The sequence below is a fragment of the Equus przewalskii genome, chromosome 9 (assembly GCF_037783145.1).
Source record: "Equus przewalskii isolate Varuska chromosome 9, EquPr2, whole genome shotgun sequence".
Lineage (NCBI taxonomy): Eukaryota > Metazoa > Chordata > Mammalia > Perissodactyla > Equidae > Equus > Equus przewalskii.
Genome location: NC_091839.1, coordinates 44912330 through 44936274, shown reverse-complemented (window position 1 = coordinate 44936274; position 23945 = coordinate 44912330). Strand labels below are relative to the sequence as shown.

The 23945-nt window shown below is 35.1% G+C and overlaps 1 protein-coding gene across 6 annotated transcripts in view; it reads left to right on the top strand.

Moving 5' to 3' along the window:
- Nucleotides 1-23945, top strand: part of EPHA7 (EPH receptor A7) — a 169724-nt gene that overhangs the window by 49595 nt on the left and 96184 nt on the right. For all 6 annotated transcript variants that reach the window (XR_011521973.1, XR_011521974.1, XM_008521430.2 and 3 more), the window contains exons 4-5: nt 10954-11109; nt 11967-12302. Coding sequence is in view for 4 of the 6 variants with exons in the window: in XM_008521430.2 (XP_008519652.1) it covers nt 10954-11109; nt 11967-12302 (492 nt within the window). In the remaining 2 variants the exon portion in view is untranslated. The remainder of the gene's footprint in view (nt 1-10953; nt 11110-11966; nt 12303-23945) is intronic.

Below are 23945 nucleotides of genomic sequence, written 5' to 3'. Positions count from 1 at the left end.
TCTGCCCGCTATTTTCTTTTATTTCTAAGAATTAAGGGTTGAATGAATCTCCTCATTGTCCTGATGCATCTTTTTAAAATGTCATGCTTCAGGGTAAACTGATTTCTTTATGATCCTCAGAAAATTTTCCACTGACATAACAGAAATGATTATTTATCTTCCCACATGTTCAAACTGCCTTAAACTGCTTTAGGGTTTATTTGCTTCACAAGTCTTAGTATTGGTCCACATTTTATAACTGCTAAATAAGGGAAAAAATAGTCTTCACAAAACAGCTAGAAAGATTGCTTTAACTGATGATTTTGTTTCAATCATTTTTGAAATTATTGCAGAAAACTGATGAAGAGCCCATGTTTTAGACTGCTTGAAACAGAAGGACTGCTGTTTATTTTAAGAAATTAAGATGGAATTTATTGTTTTCATTTTGGCTATGGATCTTGCAGATTTTTTCTACAGAAATGTAGGTTTTAGTTTATTGTAGGAGAAAAACCAATTATCGATGACTCACTCACAAAATAGTCTAATTATTTGAATTGAACTAAAAATGTTTACTTTATTAAATATAATGAAATCTCAGACGTTTGTGTTTATATATATATTTCTTGTCCAGCTGATGTTTTTGAAACTTGAAGTTACATGCCCTCATGGAATATTCTGTTATTGCTAGATCAACTGTTAGCCTCATTGGAAAACAAGCCAATAACTGCCATAAATAGCTCTCCAGTTTAAATATAATTGCTCAGTAATATGTCCCTACACACACTTCCTCCGTGTCTACCTGCATGGAATAGTTTTGTCACTTCATGTTGATGAAATGCTACGGCTTTGGCAGGAAAGGTGACTTTAGAGTCTGTATTCACCACTGAAATAGGACACATTTAAGCACATTGGAAAGGTACAAATTCAGACACATTTATAATTTAAGTAATTTTTTATGAAATATCAGAAATTTAATTAGCCTAAGCACATAATCAACTGATTATCCATACCATCTGATGCTAGGTCAAAGGGTAATAGAGTATTTAGAGATCATTCTGTTTGTCTTTTAGCAGATATAACTTTGGTCCATTGTCTGGCACAATGCAAAGAGTAGGCAAACATAATTATTGAGTCAGGGAATGAATGAGTAATTTGGCTATATTTGACTAATAATTAATTTGTTTGTCTTGTTTGCATACACATCTGATAATGGGGAAGTGGCTCAGTGTTTATCAGGAGTAGAAACTAGAGTGGGATTAAAACTTTGCCTGGAAATTGACATTGTGAGATAATCATAATAGTTAACTATTGAGTGCTGCTTTTCCGCCAGGCACTCTGCTAAGTTCTTCACATGAATTATGTACTTTAATTTACAACAGTCTTATGAGGTAGTCTTATTAGGTTTCTCTATTTTAGATATGGTAAAACTGGGCTCAGAGAACTTAAGCAAATTTACAAAGGTCACACAGCTACTGCATGCCGGAGGGGAAGCCAAATTTATAATTTATGTAAAGGACAAGAAATATGGCCTTTTTGGGGTTGTTGAAGTGTGAGACCTTGTGTGATAAAATCAACAATGCCTATCATTCAAAATATGCATTTTATCTTTTCAGAAATGCTATTTTAAAAATGATTATGTTAAAACAACAATATTGATCGTTCAAAGAGGAATTCTCTCATATGTTTTACAGTATTTTTTGTATGTAGAGCCTACCTTGTCTGACCTTTCTCAATATATTTTCAAAACTGTGAGGAATAATTTAGCGTAATGAGAATGAATAATAAAAGTGAAATTACAAAACTTGTCGTATTATAATAAATATAAGAGAAATATTTGAATATAAACTGGACAGTGGCATAAATGCTGTAGTAAATCATGCCCCCATCTAAAATCTTCCTAACACCTATTGCTGTGTGAGATCTCTCCTTGTTGTGGCTCTTGTTCATAATAACATGCCCTCAAGGAAATCTTTTTAGTGAAATAAAAATAATACTCATAATAAGCCACATTTTTTTAGTAAGTACTATGATGTTTGTTTGAGTTTGGTTAGCTAGTTTCCCCTAATTTAAGTGTTTTTAGTCCATGGGAACCCCATAATTATACAGTTTTGCTATAGACTTGAACTAGGGTTAAGATTACCCTACTTAATTCTTTTCCAGTGGGGTTTCTAAATCCTGGGATTTCACAGTTAATTCATTATTTTTTATCTGTAGGTTGATCTCTCAGAATGCACCCATGAGGACAATATTGAGTGAGATCCACAAGGGTCTGATTTCATTTCGAATCTTTCCTTTTATGGCAGTTGATTTTTAAGTAATTTACATAACTTAAAAATTCCATTTCTGGATCCGCATGTGCATGACCTACAATGAATGTGCGCGTCTCTGGGAACACGGCCGGGGGTTGCCAACAACGCACAGTGAGAGCTGGAGGTGACTCGCTAGGCAGAGGGATCCCTGCCACCGTGCTTGCCGCCGCCTGTCAGGGAGGGCGTGCAGAGGCAGGATGGCACTTTGAGAACTTTCTTTCACATTCTTGCTGAGGCACCTCTGAAAGACTAAGTGGGTGTGAGTTTGTATGTGCGGTTTTGGGGGTGTGGTGGTGGTGGTAGAAATGTACATGTTTTTAAAGATAGCATTTCAGTGAAAACAGTTATACGGGAGTTTAACAGCTACATAACTGATTACTGTGTTATTAAGACAACCTTTTGCAGATAGAAATATACAGAAATAACTAGTGTGTCTATGGTACTTAATAACTAATAACAAGGAAAAAAGGCTATTGAAGGCCAGGAATGTGAAGTGGCTTTGTCCAAATGACATTCCAGTAAGTGGTGCAATGGATTTGAACACAGATCTTTTGAGTTAAAATTGAGTTCTCTTTCGCTGTGTCACATGACCTGTTTAACATAACCTAATATTTCTAGAGTGGAATAAGAAGACAAAAGAGATTTTGAATATTCTAACATACCATTTTTTTTCTTTTTTTTAAATCATTTTGATAATGACATCAGAATTATGGTGATATTCTAGTAAAATAGTATTTTAATGTCAGACCTCAGCAAAATTCTTAGCATATTCCAAACTGATAACTTAATAAAGGAGATAAAATTATGTTAACATAATGCTTTGTTCTATTTAGAACTTCTCTCTCCCATGCTCCCATTTTACAGTCTAAATCTTAACAATAAAACTTTTTAAGCTCCTTATTTTACATCTTTCTTTTCACTATATTGTACCAATGAAACCGTAAGTACTCAAGTAACACAAATAAATAACACATATATTTATAGCTCCCTGAAGTTAATCTTTACTTTTAGTTTAAAAAATCCCCAAATTATTTTCAGCACTGGAGCACCTGTTATCATAAACTTTGTGTTCTGCATCATTTCGTTTCTAAACTCTTAATAGTTAGTTGTGGGGTAGTATAGATGGTGCCTCACAAGCTGTAATATGCTCGTCACATCATGTTGTTTTTATCCTCCCTGCCCGCTGTTCATTCTCAACGTGAAAAATCACAGCATATCAGTGACAGGAGGTCTGGCTTTCAGGCAGACTTTTGTAATTATTCCCACTGAGGCACTGTCAATAGGATTAAAACACAGATTCTGGAACTGCCCATCCCAGATGAGGTCAGCACTCTGAGCAGTGGGAGTACTATTTCTACAAGCTGTGCTTTCCTCTTTGCATTATGGAAGCATAGACATTACTATGACACAAATATTTGCAAACTCCTATGGAAACAGACCAGCTTTGCCTGAGTTAAGTAACATGTCCATCTGCAATAAATAACAGCATTCATTAGAGTCCCTAACTATGTATGTATGTAGATTCTGCAATAATATTAAAGCCCAGAAAGTTTCAATTACAGAACAATTCACTTATAGTTCATAATTAATAAACTCTTTGCAGCTGCATAACTGTGGCCGGAAACATCTGCAAAGCCTCATATTTTACACACAGACACATACACATAATTCCTTCAGAAAAAGTGCAATTGTGCTTAAAATCACAGGTCTGGAAATGGAATAAGACCTGAGGAAGCTGAGTCTAGTTGTATTCAATTAGCTCATGGGGGAGCGCTTGGGGGGGCGGGGAGGAAACCAGCCTGTTTGTTTCTGGCAAAGTGATGTGGGTAAAAATAAGAATGTTTAATATCTATTCAGATGTTCACTCAAAACTCAATTTGTAGATAATGTATCAAAAGTCTTCCCTAAACATAAGCTTGGTATTAAGAAGAATCTATTTCCTTGAAGTTATAAAAGTACTCAGATAAAATTGCTATTCCTTGGGTAAAAGATAAATTATTTGTGAAACTCTAAAATTAGCAAATGGATAAAAAAGAGATATAGATTTTTATGTCAGTTAGTTTATTACATCTAAATACAGCTTGATAAAAATAAATGAATATAGAGTATGTGTTTTAGAAAAGCAAACTAATACCTTATCAGCAGATAAAATTTGGTATTTTTTCTTAATGTTTGCTTAAATGTTCGATTCGAAGTTGCATTATTAGTGAATTTTATTATATATAACAGCTTTACTGAGATATAATTCACAAACCATATTATTTACCCATTAAAGTGAACAATTCAGTGGTTTTAGAGTGTAGTCATAGAGTTATACAACCATCAGTACAGATGAGTTTAGAACATTTTCATCATCCCAAAAAGAACCCCTGTATCCAGGAACAGTCATTTGCCATTTCTCCTCACTGCCCCAGCCCCTAGGCAACCACTGATCTACTTTGTATCTCTATAGATTTGCCTATTCTGAAATATGTCATATGAATGGAATTATACACTATGTTATCTTTTGTGACTAGATATTTCACACAGCATAATGTTTTCAAGATTCATCCATATTGTAGCAAGTGTCAGTATTTAACTCCTTTTGATTGCTGAATAATATTCCATTGTGTTTATTCATTCATTAGTTGATGGAATTTGGATTGTTTCTGCTATGAACATTTTTGTACAAGTTTTTGTGTGGATATATATTTTCAAATTTATTGGGTGTATACCTAGGTATATCTTCCAGCCCTGGTGGTTTAGTGGTTGATTCCACACACTCACCACCGAGCTGTGGGTCCGTTTCCCGGTCAGGGACCCACATCACCTGTCTGTCCATTGTTGGACTGGTGGCTGCATGTTACTGTGATGCTGAAAGCTCTGCCACCCGTATTTCAAATACCAGCAGGGTCCCCCATGGTGGAAAGGTTTTGCAGAAGCTGCCAGAGTAAGACAGACAAGGAAGACGGCCCTGGCCACCCACTTTTGAAAGAATTGGCCATGAAAACCCTATGAATAGCAGCACTGTCTGATGTAGTGCCGGAAGGTCAGAAGATGGAGCAAAAAGACTGGGCAGGGTCCTGCTTTGCTGTACACAGGGTCGCTAGGAATTGGAATTAACTCGATGGCATTAACAACAACAAAAATATACCTGGGGTAACATGGTAACTATGCTTAACCTTTTGAGAAACTGCCAGTTTTTTTAAAAGTAGCTGCATTATTTTACATTCCCAACATCAGTGTATGAGGAATCTAGTTCCTCCGTATTCTACCAACACTTTTTTTCTCTGTCTTTTTGATTATAGCCATCCTACTGGGTATAAGTGGTATTTCCTTGTGGTTTTGATTTGCATTTCCCTGATGGGTAATGATCTTGGGAATGTTTTTGTGTTCATTGGTCATTTGTATATCTTCCCTGGAGAAATATATATTCAGATTCTTTGTCTATTGGTTTGATTGGATTTTTAATAAATTTTAATTTTTTCATTTTCTTCTTAAAATGTTAATTTATTAGATTTCTCACTAATATCTCATTTTACCTCTCTCATCACGTTTGTGGTGGTAATATTTTATTATCATGCATTCTTTAGAGACTTTTGACAGTCTGAGAAAAGACCTAGAACCTTCAGGATGAAGGATTCTAAACACCTGGAAAACTTTTAAAATATAGAAATGCCCAGGCCCTAATAATGATTCAATTATTTTGATAGAGAAAAGGCATTAGTATCTTTTCAAAGCATCCCTAATGTGCAGACACGAGGACAGCTGAGTAAGATACGGATTCTCAGTGTCTTCATGTTCAGGATGGTGTCGGGTATGTCTGGGACATAAATTGTAGCTTAACATTTTCAAAACAGCAAGCCCATTAAGGACTAGGATATCTTCCTTGGCAGTGGAAGAACTCCAGAAGTATGTGGATTTTCTGGGATACCCAGTTTGTGGGAAAGGATCCTTAGAAATTTAGCCAGATAGGATTTTCCCCAGGCTTACCCTGAGAACCCTGAAGAACAAGTGCAAATCTGAATGTCTGCACCCTCTTTCAGAAGGAAGAGATGTACTCCATTTCAACTAATTGCTTAGCTTCAAGAGGAGGAGAAGTTTGTTTGAAGCTTGTAGGATGGCCTTTAAGGTTGTTCATTGTGAACACAAAGTTGGAAGACCGTTACTCTGATAGTTCACAGACTGCCTCAAGCAAGTATATACGCAAAGGCTTGGCACCCCGTTGCTTAAACACTTGACATTCTTGGAAGACATCTGTGGGATATATGATTGTTAGGAGAGTTTAATTGAGAATTAGAACACAAGGCTTTAGTGTTAACTCTCATGTGTTTAAGTATCTTTGTGTTCGGTATTTTGTTGCAATGTTATTACTCTTAAGTAATTTGTTTATAAATGGGAAACCCTATTGCTTTTGTGTTCTTTTTAAAAGAATTTAAATCCCAAATATTATTTGAAACACTTTAGTTACATTGGGACAATATTCTTATTTAAAAATAGTTGGAATTACATATAATTTACATTAATTTCATGGCAGGAGATAATATAGTAGATTTTGTAATATAATATATTGTAATATAACTTAATGGATAGATTGCAGTGGATAATGTTGTTCCTATCTAGTAAACAGAAGTTTCATGAACTTCCTAGATTCCCTTTTTCTTTGGTAGTTTTCCATTTAAAAGAAACATTAAGACTAAGCAAAAACTTGCTTAGTGTATGAAATCTGACAAGATTATGGTTCTTGGCTCTAGGATAATGGACTTATGTTATTTCATTCATTAAGGCCCTAAGGACTGAAAAAAACAGTCTAAAGAATCAATCCCAGGCGTTTGTGGTAACATTGAAAAATACTATTACTAAAATAATATGGGAAAGATTATTTTTACAAAAGTAATTAAATAGTGAAAACAAATTTTATACGTATTCCCAATCTTCATCAATACAGTGAAACATTACCTTCAAGCAAATGTTTAGTTAAAAAAGCAAAAACATCAAAAAGGCAGGAAATTAACATGGTATGTTTCTTGTCATAACTAACTTTCCCATAGTACACGTGCTCTATTCATTAAAGTTTGCTTTGCGTTCAAATGCTATTGAACAAATGTAAAAATAAAGCACAGGAAGAAAAGTTTCAAAACTGCTATTGCACCCTTCCTAGAAAGTTATTCTTGTATACTTCATAGTTAGGTATAAAGGGAATTTATCTTTGAGGTTTCAGAAGGCATTTACCTCCAAAGACTTTTTTACTAGTGCTTTTTGGAAAACCAGCTGCATTTATAGAGAAGAGAAATTGCCTTCATTTCCATGTAGTCTTTTTCGGAGCAGTTGGAGAGCTCATCTGATTCTTCCTTATGTGGTTGACTCTCAGATGTGCCACTTCACCCCAGTTTATCTCATGGAGGATTTTACTCTAGCTATTTCATGTAGCTGTCTCATCTAAAATTTTAATTTTAAGAGCATCTGTTACTTGCTTCCCAAAATCTTACCACCCAATTGCTCACTATTATCCTAAGAAGTACAGCTTATGTCTTTGCATGTTTTTAGCTTTAGTCTTGTTTTTAAGTTGAAATATAATTGATGTACAATATCCTATTAGTTTCAGGTGTACATCATAGTGATGCAATATTTATCTATATTACGAAATGATCACACGGTAAGTCTAGTTACCGTCCGTCACCATACAAAGTTATTACAGTATTTTTGACTACCTTCTTCTAACTGGAAGTTTGCACCTCTTAATCCCCTTTACCTATTTCACCTGCCCCCCAAACCCTCCCTCGCTCTGGTAACCACCAGTTCATTTGGCTTTACTCAACATCATAGCTCCAAAGATTTTCTACTTATTTTTAATAACTCTAAATTACTAGTCTCCTCAGAGTAAGTGAAAACTGCCCTGTTACCACTTATTATTTTCAATATTAACTGAACTGAGACAGAATATTACTTCAAAGAAAAAATGTTAAGACTTTTATGACCACATATGTCTGGTATTGCCTCTGTCATTATCTATTTAATGATAGCCATACGTGTACTCCATAATTTTGCAGGCATCTTCAGTGCCAAAATTGATAGTAAAATTAAGAATACCTATTTAATATCTCTCCTGTAGTGTGCTAGGGTATTATTTCATAGTTTTCTAAATTAAAGTAATAGCTTTAAATTAGTAAAAGTGTATAATAGAAGACAGTAGGGACTCGTTGAAAATTAATTTTTAGGGTTTCTCAAGCTCTTGAGACCCATGGAATAAGTGCCAAACTTTGGCTCATTCAGCAGTCAAGACTGGTGGAATAGCATATGGTTGAGTATCAGTAGTCCTGTGTTCTAAATCCAGTTTTAACCTAGACAAACAGAATTATTTGAAGAACTCAGGTTACTTTTGCTTCAAATCTGTTTTCCCATCTGTTAAAGTGGTAACAGAATTTAATGTAATTTGAAAGTTGAGTGATAAGATTTTTAAATTTCTCTACATTAGGTACCATATATATTCTACAAATCATGTAAGTTGAGCAAGAAATGCACCTCCTTGTTTGTGAAAAAAAGAGGACTAAGCCTTTAGTTAGACGCTTTTATTTGCAATGGGAGAATGAGAATTCTGATGGATTCTCCTAAGTTGTTTGCTGCCTACAAATCCTGGAAGCCTTACTTAGTACATGCTCAATCGTGTTGTCATTATGTTCCCCATCTCCCTGCTCCCTAAAGTCCTCTCCTTGTGAGAAGTAAATACACACATAATGTCATCAAAGGCTGTCAGCAGATAACTCTTCTCTCCATCTCTCTGTCTCTTTCTCTTCTTTTTTAATTTTTTTTTTTTCTTTTTACTTCTCTGGGCCTTAATGTTATCTAGCTGCAAGTTCTGAGTCCAACATTGCCTTCTCTGTTTTATGGATCCTTTATCTGATCATTGAATTACAGATAATACATTGAGCAAGATACAGTGAATACTCAAAGAAAGGAATTTCCACCTGAGAAATCCATGCTAAATCCCTTATCCTACCAGTTAAATATTCTTTTATGTGGCAAGATCGTATCTTTAGAGACATTTTAAGGTGTTATATTTTTGTTATATTATTTTGTAATCAATCTCATTACTCGCCCTGTGCCTTGGATTTATAGTAATTGTTACTGAGAACATGAGAAGAGGCATTAAGCTTCTTTGCTTGATACGATTGTGAGTGGTTTCCTCTTGTATGCATTGGGGAAGCCGACTAAAGGCAGCCTGGCTTCTGAGGGCAGTAGTGGATCAGATATTTTCAAAGAGATGGTTGTAGTTCTGTTTAAATATCTATCATTTATCTATCTCTTGCAATATAACATATCTTTAAGTTTCTAAGTCATGCAAAAGACCTATCTTGTTTGTGTAAAACAGCCTTATTTTCTTGAAGCTCAAAATGTAATTTCAAAATCTCAGCTATACCAAATTGTGCATTAAATATTCAGCATGCGAACAAAAGTAGAGAAGACTCAGCTTTTTTCTGGAGAATATACCATCCTCATTAGAAAGGATTGTTCCCCCCCTCCCAAGAGTGAAAATGTGATGAAGCTCCTGAATAATGCCCAAGTTAAGAACATTAAATAAGCCTGAATATAATAAATTAAAAGTTATCAGTGAATTTATGTTCAATATTCACTAATCTTTCTTTATACATATGATATTAATTTCTATTAAATTTGAAGGTCAGTAAAACTTAGTCATTTAATAAATGTGAAGGGTAAATCGAATTCATTTAACATATTCGATATATAATACCATCAATTAATAAAAAGGTGTTGAAATAATGAAAATTTAATTTGGTAAATTTTAATTGAAGATAAATATATAAAATGTCCAGTGATAGTAAATGGTTCGAGGTCACTTGACTGTTTTAATAACAAATAGGATCTGGGTGAGTCAGAGCATCTTCACTAGGAGATGATGGAACCATTCTCTGTACAGTGTTCATTGCTGAGGTAGTTGCTGTGTTACGTGACTGTGCCCTTAACCTCTCCTAGCAGAGAAGAAACAGTTGTCATCTATTTACAATTGATGGCTTTCTCCTTATTTCTGGTTGCATAAATTTCTCCTTTTCATAGGATTTCATTATTTTCAGTAACAAAAGAAGTTCCCCTAGTGGAAAGCAGCCTGCCTTATAACTTAAATTGGTTGAAATTATATCTTGAAGTTTCCTGAAAACTTGGGGGGAATACATTTCTATCACTTGCAGATGAAATTTTTTACGTCATTATTTCTAGTCAGGTAATTAAAATTATTTTAATATTTTTCAATATGAACCAAATTGACACATAAAAAGTTAATTTACAGCTATATTAGATTACAAAAACATACCTTTGAAGTGTGTTAATGCAGATCAAAAAACAAGTTAATTATATTGAAATCAAAGTTACCCTGAATCAAATATCCTAAGATTTTGTCTAAATTAATTATGCTTGTGCTCAGTTTTGAGCTCTAGACTTTGGACTGATGCCAAGTACAGGTGCAAGTTTGCTGTGTCACTTGGTTTTTATTATTTGGTTTTAAAATGCAGTATTATGGAATTGGGTTATTGGTATACACCAAAACAAAATTTTATTGTAAAAAGCTCATTTTTCACAAATCAAACATAATATTCTCTGCTAAATACTACTAAAATTTAAAAATGGTCTATTTGCTCTCATGTTCCTGTTTTCACTTTTTTTGCATACCCAGCCTGTGGCCGTGGGTTCTACAAATCTTCCTCTCAAGATCTTCAGTGCTCTCGTTGTCCTACTCACAGTTTTTCTGATAAAGAAGGCTCCTCAAGGTGTGAATGTGAAGATGGGTATTACAGGGCTCCGTCCGATCCTCCGTATGTTGCGTGTACAAGTAAGTTCATAATAGTAAAGAAAGAGAGACTTTCAGATCCTTTCTACTCATCTGTTCTATTAGGACATCATTGAGATAGGCATCGATTTTGTGAATACGTTCTTAATTATTATAAAATATTTTAAAATTTTCCATGAGCCGATAATTATGGCTGAACAATAATATAAAATAGGTACATCTTACATCATCTTCAGTGTAATTCTCAATGTCTGCAAAATCAGGGTGCATTTTAAGAATATTTTTCACATGTATCTAATAGGAATCCTAAATAAAATGTAAAACTTATGTGAGCCATACATGGATATGAAATGTGACTAAAAAGTAATGGTTTCTGAATTAAAATTCCATCACTAAATAGAGCAAATCTCACATCTTGGTGCTTCAGTTAATGAATGTTTGAGAGACCGAAATCCAAAGCCGGTCCCAGACACCGCTGTAAATCATTCTCCCACGTTGGGAATGAATAGATGTATTCTCCCTTGTATGGTTAAAAGGGAAACTATTTTTAAACAACTGCACAACTGTTTTTTTAGGTGCATTAGCTGTTCTTTTTTAATTGCTTGGAAGAAAAATAGCTAAAGACTGTGGCAAAAGTACAAAGACAGTTGTTATCCTGTTTTCATTTTGACATATTAAATGGAAAATAAATAAAGCCTCTTGCCAAGTGAATTCAAGGAGGCTTTTATATGGCTTCTCTAGGAAAGGTAATGAAACGCTTATGTGAAAGAAAGCATTTCAGCTAGTTTTCTGTATGGTAATTGAGCCACTAGCTTAATGCCCACGCAAATCCTTTCGTTCATTTTTTGTTTGTTTTGTCCATTTTTGTTTATTTGCTTATTTATTTTTGGTTTCCAAAGGGCCTCCATCTGCACCACAGAACCTCATTTTCAACATCAACCAAACCACAGTGAGTTTGGAGTGGAGTCCTCCTGCAGACAACGGGGGAAGAAACGACGTGACCTACAGAATATTGTGTAAGCGGTGCAGTTGGGAGCAGGGCGAATGTGTTCCCTGTGGGAGTAACATTGGATACATGCCCCAGCAGACTGGATTAGAGGATAACTATGTCACTGTCATGGACCTGCTGGCCCATGCTAATTACACTTTCGAAGTTGAAGCTGTAAATGGAGTTTCTGACCTAAGCCGATCCCAGAGGCTCTTTGCAGCTGTCAGTATCACCACTGGTCAAGCAGGTATGTCTTTGTGTTTGTCTTCACTAAATGAATAATGTGACCACATAAGTGAGTTGTCTCGCTTGAATATTTAGTGAACTTGGGTCCACAGAACTGGATTATTCCAGCTTGTTGATTATTCACACTTTTAACTTTTCTTTGTTATTTCTCCTGTTGCCTGTTCAACCATTCCTAGACTCATTAACATCTCCTCCAGAGATCCAACAGGAGACATAAAAAGGGGTAAATTGTAAACCGGTAAAGAATACTCTAACACAAGCAACTCTGTTGAAAGATGTAGAGGAGGGAGAGTGAAAATATTGGACAAAATAAGATGTAGGGTAATTCTTGGATTTTTACCTTGTTGTGTAGTATGTGCTCATGATGAAAAATCTGCATAATTGGGAAGAATGAAAGAATTGGCTGCACTGTCTCACATAGTGCTAACAATTTTTTACCACATAGAATGTGGTATTTGTAATATATGGTAATTCTGCATTAAAATTTGCATGAGGGAATTTTAAGTTCATGGTAGATTTGTGATCATATTAATGTCCATAATATTGGAATAAGTACTTGGGGGATCTCATGAGGATTTCAAAAGAAATGAATTAACAAATATAATAACAATGATGATTGTGACCTTGTAGCTTAGCCTAAGAGGAATTTTCACTCATTTTCTTAGTGGCATTCGAGATGCCCTCCTCAGTCCTTCTTTGCTGTGGTAAGTATGTTTTGGAAAATACAAATTGGGAAGGAAGTTTCAGAAACTGGAGACTTCCTAAACCTTCAGAAAAAGTCTCATTACTGAAGGAAGTTTGAGAAGTTGAGGGCTTTCTCAACCTTTTGAAAATTTTTGCTCTGAAGGAAGCTGCTATGTAGTTGATATAGCCAAGTGCTCTGTCATCGTCATTAATAAAATGGGACCTGCACTGGAGTACTGAGTTGTGTGAGCATCATAATATGCTTATAACAAGGTCTTCTTGCTCTTTGGCTGGCTGTCAAAAACCAGTATTATCCCAAATTCCTATACATAGACTAATCTAGTCTTCATTTCTACGCCAAATTGAACAAAATGTTACCTATTTAAATTATATCTGCAGAAGGAAAACTATGCATATGGTCTCATGCTTACCATTTTGCACAGATTAGTGGGTTCTTATCCTAAAGATTTCATTCTGATGTTTATTTAAAAGGCTATTGCAAATCAGATCTCCTGTGTAAAAGCAGAAGTCTGGAGGTAAAACAACATAGAAACTTTTAAGTCTTCAAAAACTGGACAAAAGAAATAACTAATTTAACTGATAGTTGGTTTGATTCATTTTATTTACCCTTACCCTGTTTGCTGTTCTTTTAAAATGCTGTTGTCATTAGATATTTTTGCTTGTGTTGCTTTATATTGAAATTTGTCATTATAACTCTACAGCGGGCGGGTTTGAAACATTTTAGGTTCATGATTGTGACACTAGAGCTATCTTTGGAACCATTAATAGAATGAGCTATAGTAACTGCTTTATTCCTGCTAATATCAAGTAAAAGAAGGGACATTTTAATTTGTTTTTGAATACTACCTAAAGATGCTAAACTGATGCCACGAATAGAGTCTGCTAAAAAAGCTGCTTTTGAGACCTGTTTTATTGCTCTTTAAATGTCTGTTGTTTAATTTTTTGAGTTAATGCTGCATGGGATAAATAAGTTGTATATTTTCCATAAATTCCTACATCAAATATCTCACAGTAGTATCTCACAGTAGTTAGGTAAATGCTTCGGGCGTTGATTGTCTTCTGGTTAAGAGCAAACTAGCTTTGTTTCTGAAGGGGGAGGTAATTTACATATGCAAAAATTAGATTTGATGGTTGCACAACTCTGTAAATATACTAAAAAAATATTGAATTGTGTACTTAAAATCAGTGAATTTTGTAGTCTGGAAATTATATACCTCAATAAAGCTATTAAAATTTTTAAAATGAACAAATATAATAAAGTTAATCAACCTAGGTTTGCACTTTTATATTAAAATATTAATTCCCTATTGTCTAGTCTCTACTACATCTCAAATACTAAAAACCCACATGAATTTACCCTGTTAGCTTTTTCTCCTCTCAAAAAGAAATGCATTGAAATATATTGTTCTGTTGCATTTGTATGCCCATCTTCTCCCACCATCACCCATGTTTTTGCTCTTTCTCAAGGGGGAATGTTTTGAAACTTTGTCCTTGATCATGACTATCCATGGAAACCTGCAGCGATCCTTCTAATTTTCATTCTCCATTAGCCAAACAGCACCGCCTCCCACCTGGTTTATGCCACAGTCACTTCAATGATGAAGTTATTCTGGGTCTCTGGTCAGTTATGGCCCTCATCAGCAACACACTGATGCCTAGTGTGAAAAGATTTAAGAGAGTCTGCATATGTCTGAGCAAGAATAGAGAGTAAGGATGGAAAAGAGCCAGTGTTTGAAAGGTAGTGTGCACACTGTAGTTCCCTTTCTATTAAGTTTGGAGCATGGAGCTCAATACTCCCCATAGCACTGTTTGCGGAAATGGAAGTAGATTGAGGATCCCCTTGTCCTTTGCTCAGGGGAGAGCAAGGTGGTTGGTGTTTAAGGACCTGTACTCCAGCCCTGCTTTGCCGCTTAGGAAGTACGTACTCCTGGGTGGATCACAAAAGTTCTACGTGAGTAAAATGGGGATAAAATAATATCTTCCTTCCTGTATTATCTTGGTAAATGAGACAATATTAGAGAAACTTAAAAACTCTGTATTTTCATGAAAATTTTATGGCAATCTGAAGCAAAATGAATGCTGATTAGTCCTCTTTTTCTGTATCTCTTTGTGAATCTGTCAAGGCAAAACACACAAATCTTTATCTATTGCAATGTAGGGGGAAGTAATGTGGGCTCCAAATCGGCAATTACGTGTTGTAACATCAGAGGAGGGAGAAATTAGTTTTGGTTGGCCCGGGTAAAATGTGACTATCATCCGGTCACAAGTTATGTTAAGGCTGAGGTTCTTATTTAAACCAATAATTACCTTTAACATGAGAAGTGTATAGAGAAGCTTAATATGTGCTATTCATATTTAGATAATTTTTGTATTTACTGCCAGGAATATATGACCTACACAAGCTGGCTGAAATATATTCTTTTTGTTGTTGTTTTGTTTTCTTGGGAATGATATTTACCTATTAAGGGGAAAGTTCCACAAATCAACCTTATGTACATTGGAGATATTTAAGAAATATATAAGTAAGGGGGAAAGGATATGAATTTGATTGATGGCATTAGGATCTTATGTTGGAAGGCTCTCTTGAACAAATATGGTCTTAATAATTACAAACGTATTCTTAAGAGGTGATTATTTTAATGCTACTTTTTTAATATTAATTCAGCCAACTGTATTGGGTAGTGTGTGTCAAGCACTGTGGAGGATGCTGAAGATGGGAAGGTAAAGAAGGTCATCTCCTTATGAGGAGCCCATATTGTACAGATATACATTTAGTTAGACAACTAGCAATAGAATACTTGAATATAATGTGATGCATGCTGTAGAACTTTAGGAACAAAATACAGAAGCCTTAAAGAAGGAATGATTCATTCTGTCTGTGGAAGGAAGGGGAGTCCTCAGAGAAAAATTCCAGTCAATCTAGAACTTCAGAGCAGATGCGATTTTGCCAGAAGGAGGACTCGTAGGTCACACTCTAGGCCCCTCAAGAGGACCTCCCCCAATTAAAACATTGTAATTGGCACTACATTCCTTCCACAGACCAGGTACGTTAACACAAAAATGGTCTACAAAAGTGTGAGAGTTGATAAAACAGGTCACCCTAAAATTACTCTCTCTTTCTGTAATACCTTCATTCACTGTTGGATCATTTAAACAGTTAAACAATTTTTAGCTTTGTTAGGAAAGACAACACAAAATTATAATATTTGATCTTTCCCTCAAAGAGACTTCAGGGACTTAGCAATTATTCTTCGGGTCAGTGATCATGTTATGTTGGTTTGTGTCCCTACCATCTAAGGCAGTTCTTTCTGCGTACTGACTGTACGACAAATATTGTGTAATTAATTCCAATGAGGAAACTAGTCATTCAGAAGAAAAGTTAAATGATTATACAAGAATGAAAACATTGAGACATTAATGGAAAAAGCTTAAGATGTGATATTTTTTTGTTGGTGCTGTAGAGTAAATTCTGACTCCTATGGACCCTGTGGACAGCAGAGCAGAACCCTACTCGGTCTTTTTTGCACCATCCTCTCCCCTTCCAGTGCTGTATCAGACGATACTACACTGCCATTCATAGGGTTTTCATGGCTAGTTTTTTTGGAAGTGGGTGGCCATGTCCTTTTTCCTGGTCTGTCTTAGTCTGGAAGCTCCACTGAAACCTATCCACCATGGGTGACCCTGCTGTGTTTGAAATACTGGTGACATATTTCAGCATCACAGCAACACCTAGCCTCCACAGGATGACAAGAGACAGATGGGTGGTGTGGTTCCATGACCAGGAAACCAACCTGGGCAGCAGCAGTGAGAGCACCGAATCTTAACTACTAGACCACCAGGATTTGATGTTAGATGACTTAATTACTTAATTTTAGACAACTTATTTCACCTCTTTGAACCTGCATTTTCTCTTGAAATAGTATCATGCTGCTTGGCTCCTCATATTATAAAAAATAATCTTTTAGGAGCTGGCCTGGTGGCATAGTGGTTAAGGTCACATGCTCTGCTTTGGAGGCCCGGGGTTTGAGGGTTCAGATCCTGGGCATGGACCTACATACTGTTCATCAAGCCATGCTGTGGTGGCATCCCACATACAAAATAGAGGAAGATTGGCACAGATGTTAGCTCAGGGACAATCTTCTTCACCAAAAAAAAAAAAAAAAGAAAACCCAAAAAAATGAGCTTTTAGCTTAATACCAGTTACATTTATTAGAATTTAAAAAAAGAGTGTAAGACTGTTAGGGTACTACAACAATTATAATAATGGCAGTGATGATAAGCATTACTGGTTATTGAACACTTACTATGTTTCTGGTATTTTTTAAATGTAAAATGTACATGAAGCAGAGTGTCAAAATTGAGTCATTAACTTCTTTGGACTCATTTAGTCTTCCTAAGTAATGGAAAGGTTTAGGACAGCAGACTTCTTTTTTTTTTTTTTTTTTATTGAGTTATTGATAGGTTACAATCTTGTGAAATTTCAATTGTACATTAATGTTTGTCAGTCATGTTGTAGGTGCACCACTTCACCCTTTGTGACCATGCCCCACCCCACCTTTCCCCTGGTAGCCACTAAACTGTTCTTAGTCCATAATTTTAAATTCCTCATATGAGTGGAGTCATACACAGATTATCTTTCTCTAACTGGCTTATTTCACTTAACATAATTCTCTCAAGGTCCATCCATGTTATTGCAAATGGAATGATTTTGTTCTGTTTTGCAGCTGAGTAATATTCCATTGTATATATGTACCACATCTTCTTTATCCATTCGTCTGTTGCTGGACACTTAGGTTGCTTCCACGTAGGACAGGAGACTTCTAAGAGCTCATTTACGTCCATCATTAAATGGACAAAGTCATAACCCTATACAAACGATACCATTGCGCAGTTCACTGTTGATTGCAAATTATTGACAGCAGATTAATGTGCATACAGGTTCTGTGATTTTTAATGGGATTGTAACTGTTCTCATTCTCTACAAAGCATTGGGAAGGAATTAGGGATGAAAATTGTAGCCTCTTAAAGCAAGATATAGTTCCCAAATTGGTCTCCCGAGGAAGCAGACCCCACGTAGATGGAGGTTAGTGCGCAGGGGCTGTGTTAGGGCATGCACTGGGGTCAGCGCCATTGGAAGAGAGGGGAAGGGAGCAGGATCGAGCAGAGGGGAAGCTGAGCAATGATGCAGTGTCACTGGAATCTCCAGCCAACCCCACAGGGAGCTCTCCACCAGTGAGGGGCATTCAGTTTGTCCGGAGGTGAAGAGAGAGTAGCAGGCTTTTATGCCTCTGTGTTGTCCGGTCATTGGCCGAAGCAAGGTGTCATTTTCAGACAAGGAAATTCTAAAGAGGAGCAGGGAACTGAGGTCTGCCTGCTGGCAGCCGTCTCAGTAGCTGGACAAGTAAGTTCTTCAGTGCTTCACTCAGGGGATGTGGGCAGTCTGTCAGAACACCCGTTACCAATACTTCGCTCATGCAAAAGGATGAGAAGCAAGACTCAGAGTGTGTTTAGAGAATAGTGGTGTAAACTGGATGAATAAAGATTTGTGGGAAGGCCTAATGAGAAAGTTTATTTGTAGGAAGACTGATAGAAAATGGGAAAACCTGCATGTTTTTGAGCAGGCGAGTGACAAGACTGATCTTGGGTTAAGTTTTAAACTTGTAAACAGAGCATTTGCTGTATTAAATATATTAGTTTGCTAAAAAAAATATATATATATATATATATATATATATATATATATATATATATATATATATATATATCTTGCTTAGCCTTGCTTCCTGTGAATAAAAGTATGCAGAAGACATTTTCTGAAAATAGGAAAAGAATCAGCAAATCTGCCATCATAATGTGGAAACATCTTAATTCTCTTCAAAGATATCTTAGAGTCTCTATCAAAAGGAACTATTTTCTTTCTTTCACCATCAATTTTGTTGTATATGAATGAATGATTTATATAGCACTTACATACACATTGTATCATTAAAATTTGAAGTAAATTTGTGTCATTGGTAAGACAAGTATTAATACCATTTACAGGTAAAAAGTTGAAGCTTTGAATATATCACTTTCCAAAGGTCACAGAGTAAATCATACAAGAGTAACCCAGATTATTGCAATCAAGTACACTGCTTACCTCAGACTTATTAAGCATTATGGAATCTTATGGACTGCTATCTTAAAGAATTTAGCTATACGATTCTTTACAGAGTATTTGCAGATTGGTTCAATGGCCTGGTAATAAATTACTGTTCAATGAAAAGGGGACCTACTAAGAAGTGTTATTACTTGATGATATTAATAACAAATAGAATCTCTGAGAGAGAGAACATTGGTAACTATAGTATTTGCCTTCTGGGTATGATTTTATTGCCCTTCTTCAAGAAACTTTAAAAGTACTGCATATCTTAATTTGACTAATTTCCCTTATGTTTTCAAATGCCCAGATCTTATTTCTCTGTCAAAATTAATATTTCCTTCAGTATTCCCTTTACTTAGCTGTATGTTTATATAGTGTTCCAAATGAAATATAACCATAAAGTTATATAACATTATACATAAGCAAAATTATACAAAAAAAGGACAATACCAAGATTCATTTCCTGTATTTGTCAGAACTATGTTCACTCACTTTTATTAATGTGACTCAGCTGTGACTTTTTCTCATAAATTAACTCAGATCATCTCTTTTCAATGATTTAAAATGGGAGGCCATCAAGTCAGGTGTCCTTTAAGTAAAATAAATTAATTCCATCTAAGTTTACATATTTTGATATTTCTTAGGAATTTATAAACTTGATTTATATTTTAAGGGAGCATAATGTTAAGAAAATATATTTTATCGTTTGAGAGTATTTACTATATCAAGTAATATTAAATGCAGTAATCTCCATGAGGTGAAACAAGATATAAATGCAAAAAAACCACCAAAACCACCACCAACAACAGCAAACACATTTGTAGGAATAGTGTTCGTGTTGTTAAAACATACGTACATCCACACACTTATGAAATCTACAGCAGAAAAATCAACTGAATTAGATTCCTTTAGCAGTAAACTGTTCAAAATACGTGTTTCTGTTATGTTTCTCATTATTTTATAAACGTAATGGATCTGAAAGGCAGAGCAGGACTCAGTCATGCTGATTCGTGCCATGAGGCATGACATTTTAGAAATTTATATCCTTTGCTTACCAAGTAGGAGTTTTAGACTATGTTAGTGAAATTTAATTTTCTAATTGAAATTCAAGTATTTTTGTGATTCCATTAGTTTTAAAATATACAAGTAGATACGTTTATAGATTTTCTTTAGTGGATATCAGTATTACAACATATATATAAGGATGATTGTTTTGAAATACTATTTTAATAAAATTTTTATTATGGCAAATGCAACTGTGTTGGCATTAATACTGACAACTAGTAGTTGTTGATTAGTTAATATGTGCTGACCACATTACATGTAAAGATTCATAGTCTCTTCCACATCCCAAACTTGCAAGAGATATTTAGGAGAAAATTACATCTTTCTGTGATATGGTCTTACAGTAAGTATCTCATGCATTTTTTATAACATTTTTCACATATTATCTGTGAAACGTTTGTCTTTCCTGTTAGACTTCACATTGTAAGAAAATAGTGGCATCTTTATTCTTATTCTCTAGTCTCTGTAGCATGTTGGGACCAGGTCACATGCTTAGTAAGTTTCTTGAATTAAATACACCAATTCTTTGTATATTGTAATGTGAAAAGAGACTTTCTAAGATTATCAGGATTAAACTATAAAGGATTGGTTTAATTCAAGTTCAATAAAATTTTATTTAAATTATGCAATGAATACATAAGATGATTTCAAGTATAAAAATTTTGTGATCTGGTCTTGAAACTATAGATATATTGAAAATCTTCAAATTCTTCAAATGAGTTTTCAGGTATAACTTGGTATTTAAATAGATTTAGAACAAAAGCTTAAAGTAATCTTACTATAAAATATTACAGTGCAAATTAACCGTTAATTTTGAAAACTTTTACAATTCTTCATATTTTGAAAGCCTGCTGAAAATAGACAATTTCTATCTTTTAATATGACATTGAATATAGTAGAAGCACAGAGACCAAGATTTGAGATCTTTTTCATTAGTGCTTAGGACTACTATTTTAAGTGCATGACACTAGCTTTTCATATATTGTTTTAATATTTTTTCCTTTACATAGTGTTTTGACTGCTTAAGACTACAGCACATAGCTGTTCCATGATGTTTCTCAATTAAAATATATATGAAGCGGGCTGGGCTGGTGGCGCAGTGGTTAAGTTTGCATGCTCCTCTTCCGTGGTCTGGGGTTCACTGGTTCGGATCCCAGGTGCAGACCTGTGCACTGCTCATCAAGCCATGCTGTGGCAGGCGTCCCACATATAAAACAGAGAAAGATGGACACGGATGTTAGCTCAGGGCCAGTCTTCTTCAGCAAGAGGAGGAGGAGAGGCAGCAGATGTTAGCTCAGCACTACTCTTCCTCAAAAAAAGAAAGAAAGAAAGATGTGTAAAGAAATCCCCCTAAGCAACCTGTGTCCTCATCTCTACACCTTCATCTTCATCCCAGCTCCATGCCCTGTAGCGTCAGTATCTTTGGGAGTTGTCAAATCTACCCTTTTCTGATTTTATAAATATTTGTAATGAACTACTTATGCTTATGTTGGGGTTACAGTGTCAGGTTGATCTGCGTACTGTTCAGTGGAAGAATTCTTTGTAGACATTTGAGAGAAACGTAGTATAAGCTATTTTAAGTAGTCCCTCATAGTTTCAGTTTAATACATCTTAATCTTAGATTCATTGATTACAGAATTACTACTTGTGGATAATAATATTTAAGTATCTGGGAAGAAAGAATTAATTTGTGCAATATCTCAGTTGTAATACTGTTATGGACTGAATTGTCTGTGGCCCCCCCAACTCCCCAAATCCATATGTTGAAACCCTAACCCCCACTGTGACTATATTTGAAGATAGGAACTATAAGGAGGTAATTAAGGTTAAATGAGGTCATACAGTTGGGGCCCTGATTCTAGAGGATTAATGTCCTTATAAAAACAGGTACCAGAGAGCTTAGTGTCTCTCGAGGCTCATGCACCAAGGAAAGGCCACGTGAGTACATAGCAAGAGGCCGCCATCTACATCTAAGCCAGGAAGAGAGCCCTCATCAGAATCTTAACATGGCCAGACCTTAATTTGGGACTTCCAGCCTCCAGAACTGTGAGAAAGTAAATTTCTGTTGTTTAAGACACCCAGTGTGAGGTACTTTGTTATAGCAGCCTGAGAAAACTCATACAGATAGCCATTCCTGAGACAATTTAGTTCCATCCTATTATTTTGAAGAAAAGTATTTATTTTCCGTGTGCATGAAGACATGCACACTTTTGTGGCTATTGTAAGGAGTGGAAGTTGTAGAAATTTAATGCATTTCTATGATTTTTCTCCCTTCAAAAAAGTGCTAAACTTATTTAGTGCGATGCATTAGTAAGTGTCAGAAAGACCAATAGTAATATTTTGCTTTTGATATCCAAGACAGATTTTTTTAACAGAGTCAATTCATTATCTTATAAATTATAGAAGCTGCTGCATTGATAGTAGCAAAATATTCAATACAAAGTAAGTTATGAGTTTTGTCTCTGAGTTTTCAAGCTTGAGCAAATTCGTTGTATTCTTGGCAATTTTAAACCAGCAATTTCTACATGATTAAGAAATGAGTGCTGTTTCAGGATTTTCTAGTGGAAAAGTTTTATAATTCTATATTTTGGAGATTTAAATTTGTAACTTGTTAAATTTAAGCGTCCTCTAAATAAGCTCTTCAAAAAATATATGACTTCCCATCAGAATCATTATCCTGGAATAGTCCATAATGATGGAATTATGTAAAGTAATTCTTATTATATGTATTGCCCTTAATAGGACATCCTTCATTTTGCTACTGTCAGTTTATCATGTGGAGATTATAGCGAATTGAAAATGCATCCACTAGAACATTATTTATAAAGAAATATCCCCTTTTAAAGTCAAGAAGTTTGTTCAACTGAGCTATAGCAAATCTGTTTTAACTGAAATGTGACTCACCAGGCCACCTGCTTTACTTTTAGGGGGAAAAAATACAAAAAGCATGTTAATAGCACAGACTTAAGTAAAATACACAAATTCTTTTTAGGATACAACCCTGGGTCAATATATATGAATTCAGTGTCTTTTTCTGGAGGTATTTCACAATTATTAATAATAAAATAATACGATATGTGTAATATGGTAACATGACTATGCTAAGAATACAAACTAACACATTTGTAAAAGATTTTCAATATGTATTGAATCAAGAAGTGATTTTTGCTTCATTCTTAGTTGACCGAAACTGGTTACCTGATTCTTTCGTGGTGTTCCGCAGTATCAAAAAGGTTTTGATCTGTGTGTTGTTTGCTTAGTTCTTATAGAGCAAACTATTGTAACCATTTCCCCTAAGTGTTATTAAAGGAATAGCGTTATGAAGACAGACGGAGTTTCCGAAATAATTCATTTAAAAGCAACAAATCAATAAGCTGCATTTCAGAGAATGAAAAGCCAGTGGATGGTAATTTCATACATTATTCATATATAGACAAACACACATAATATGAATTGGTGATGGAGATGATGATGATGGTGATGATGATGATGATGATAATGAAGACCTGGGACCATACATTTGAAGTACATATGTAGGTTCCTCCCAGTCCCATTCCCTACCCACTGCTGCACCCAACCATGTACAGCATTTCAAGCCCTGGATGAGCTGAGGGACACAGCTCTGAGAACGGTAGCCGACAATCTTTAAACTGACAAACATTTAGTTGTTCTGTTTTCAGTACCAGTGTAAGGAGAGAGTAAATGTTGATTATTTTATTCCTTGCTTCGTTG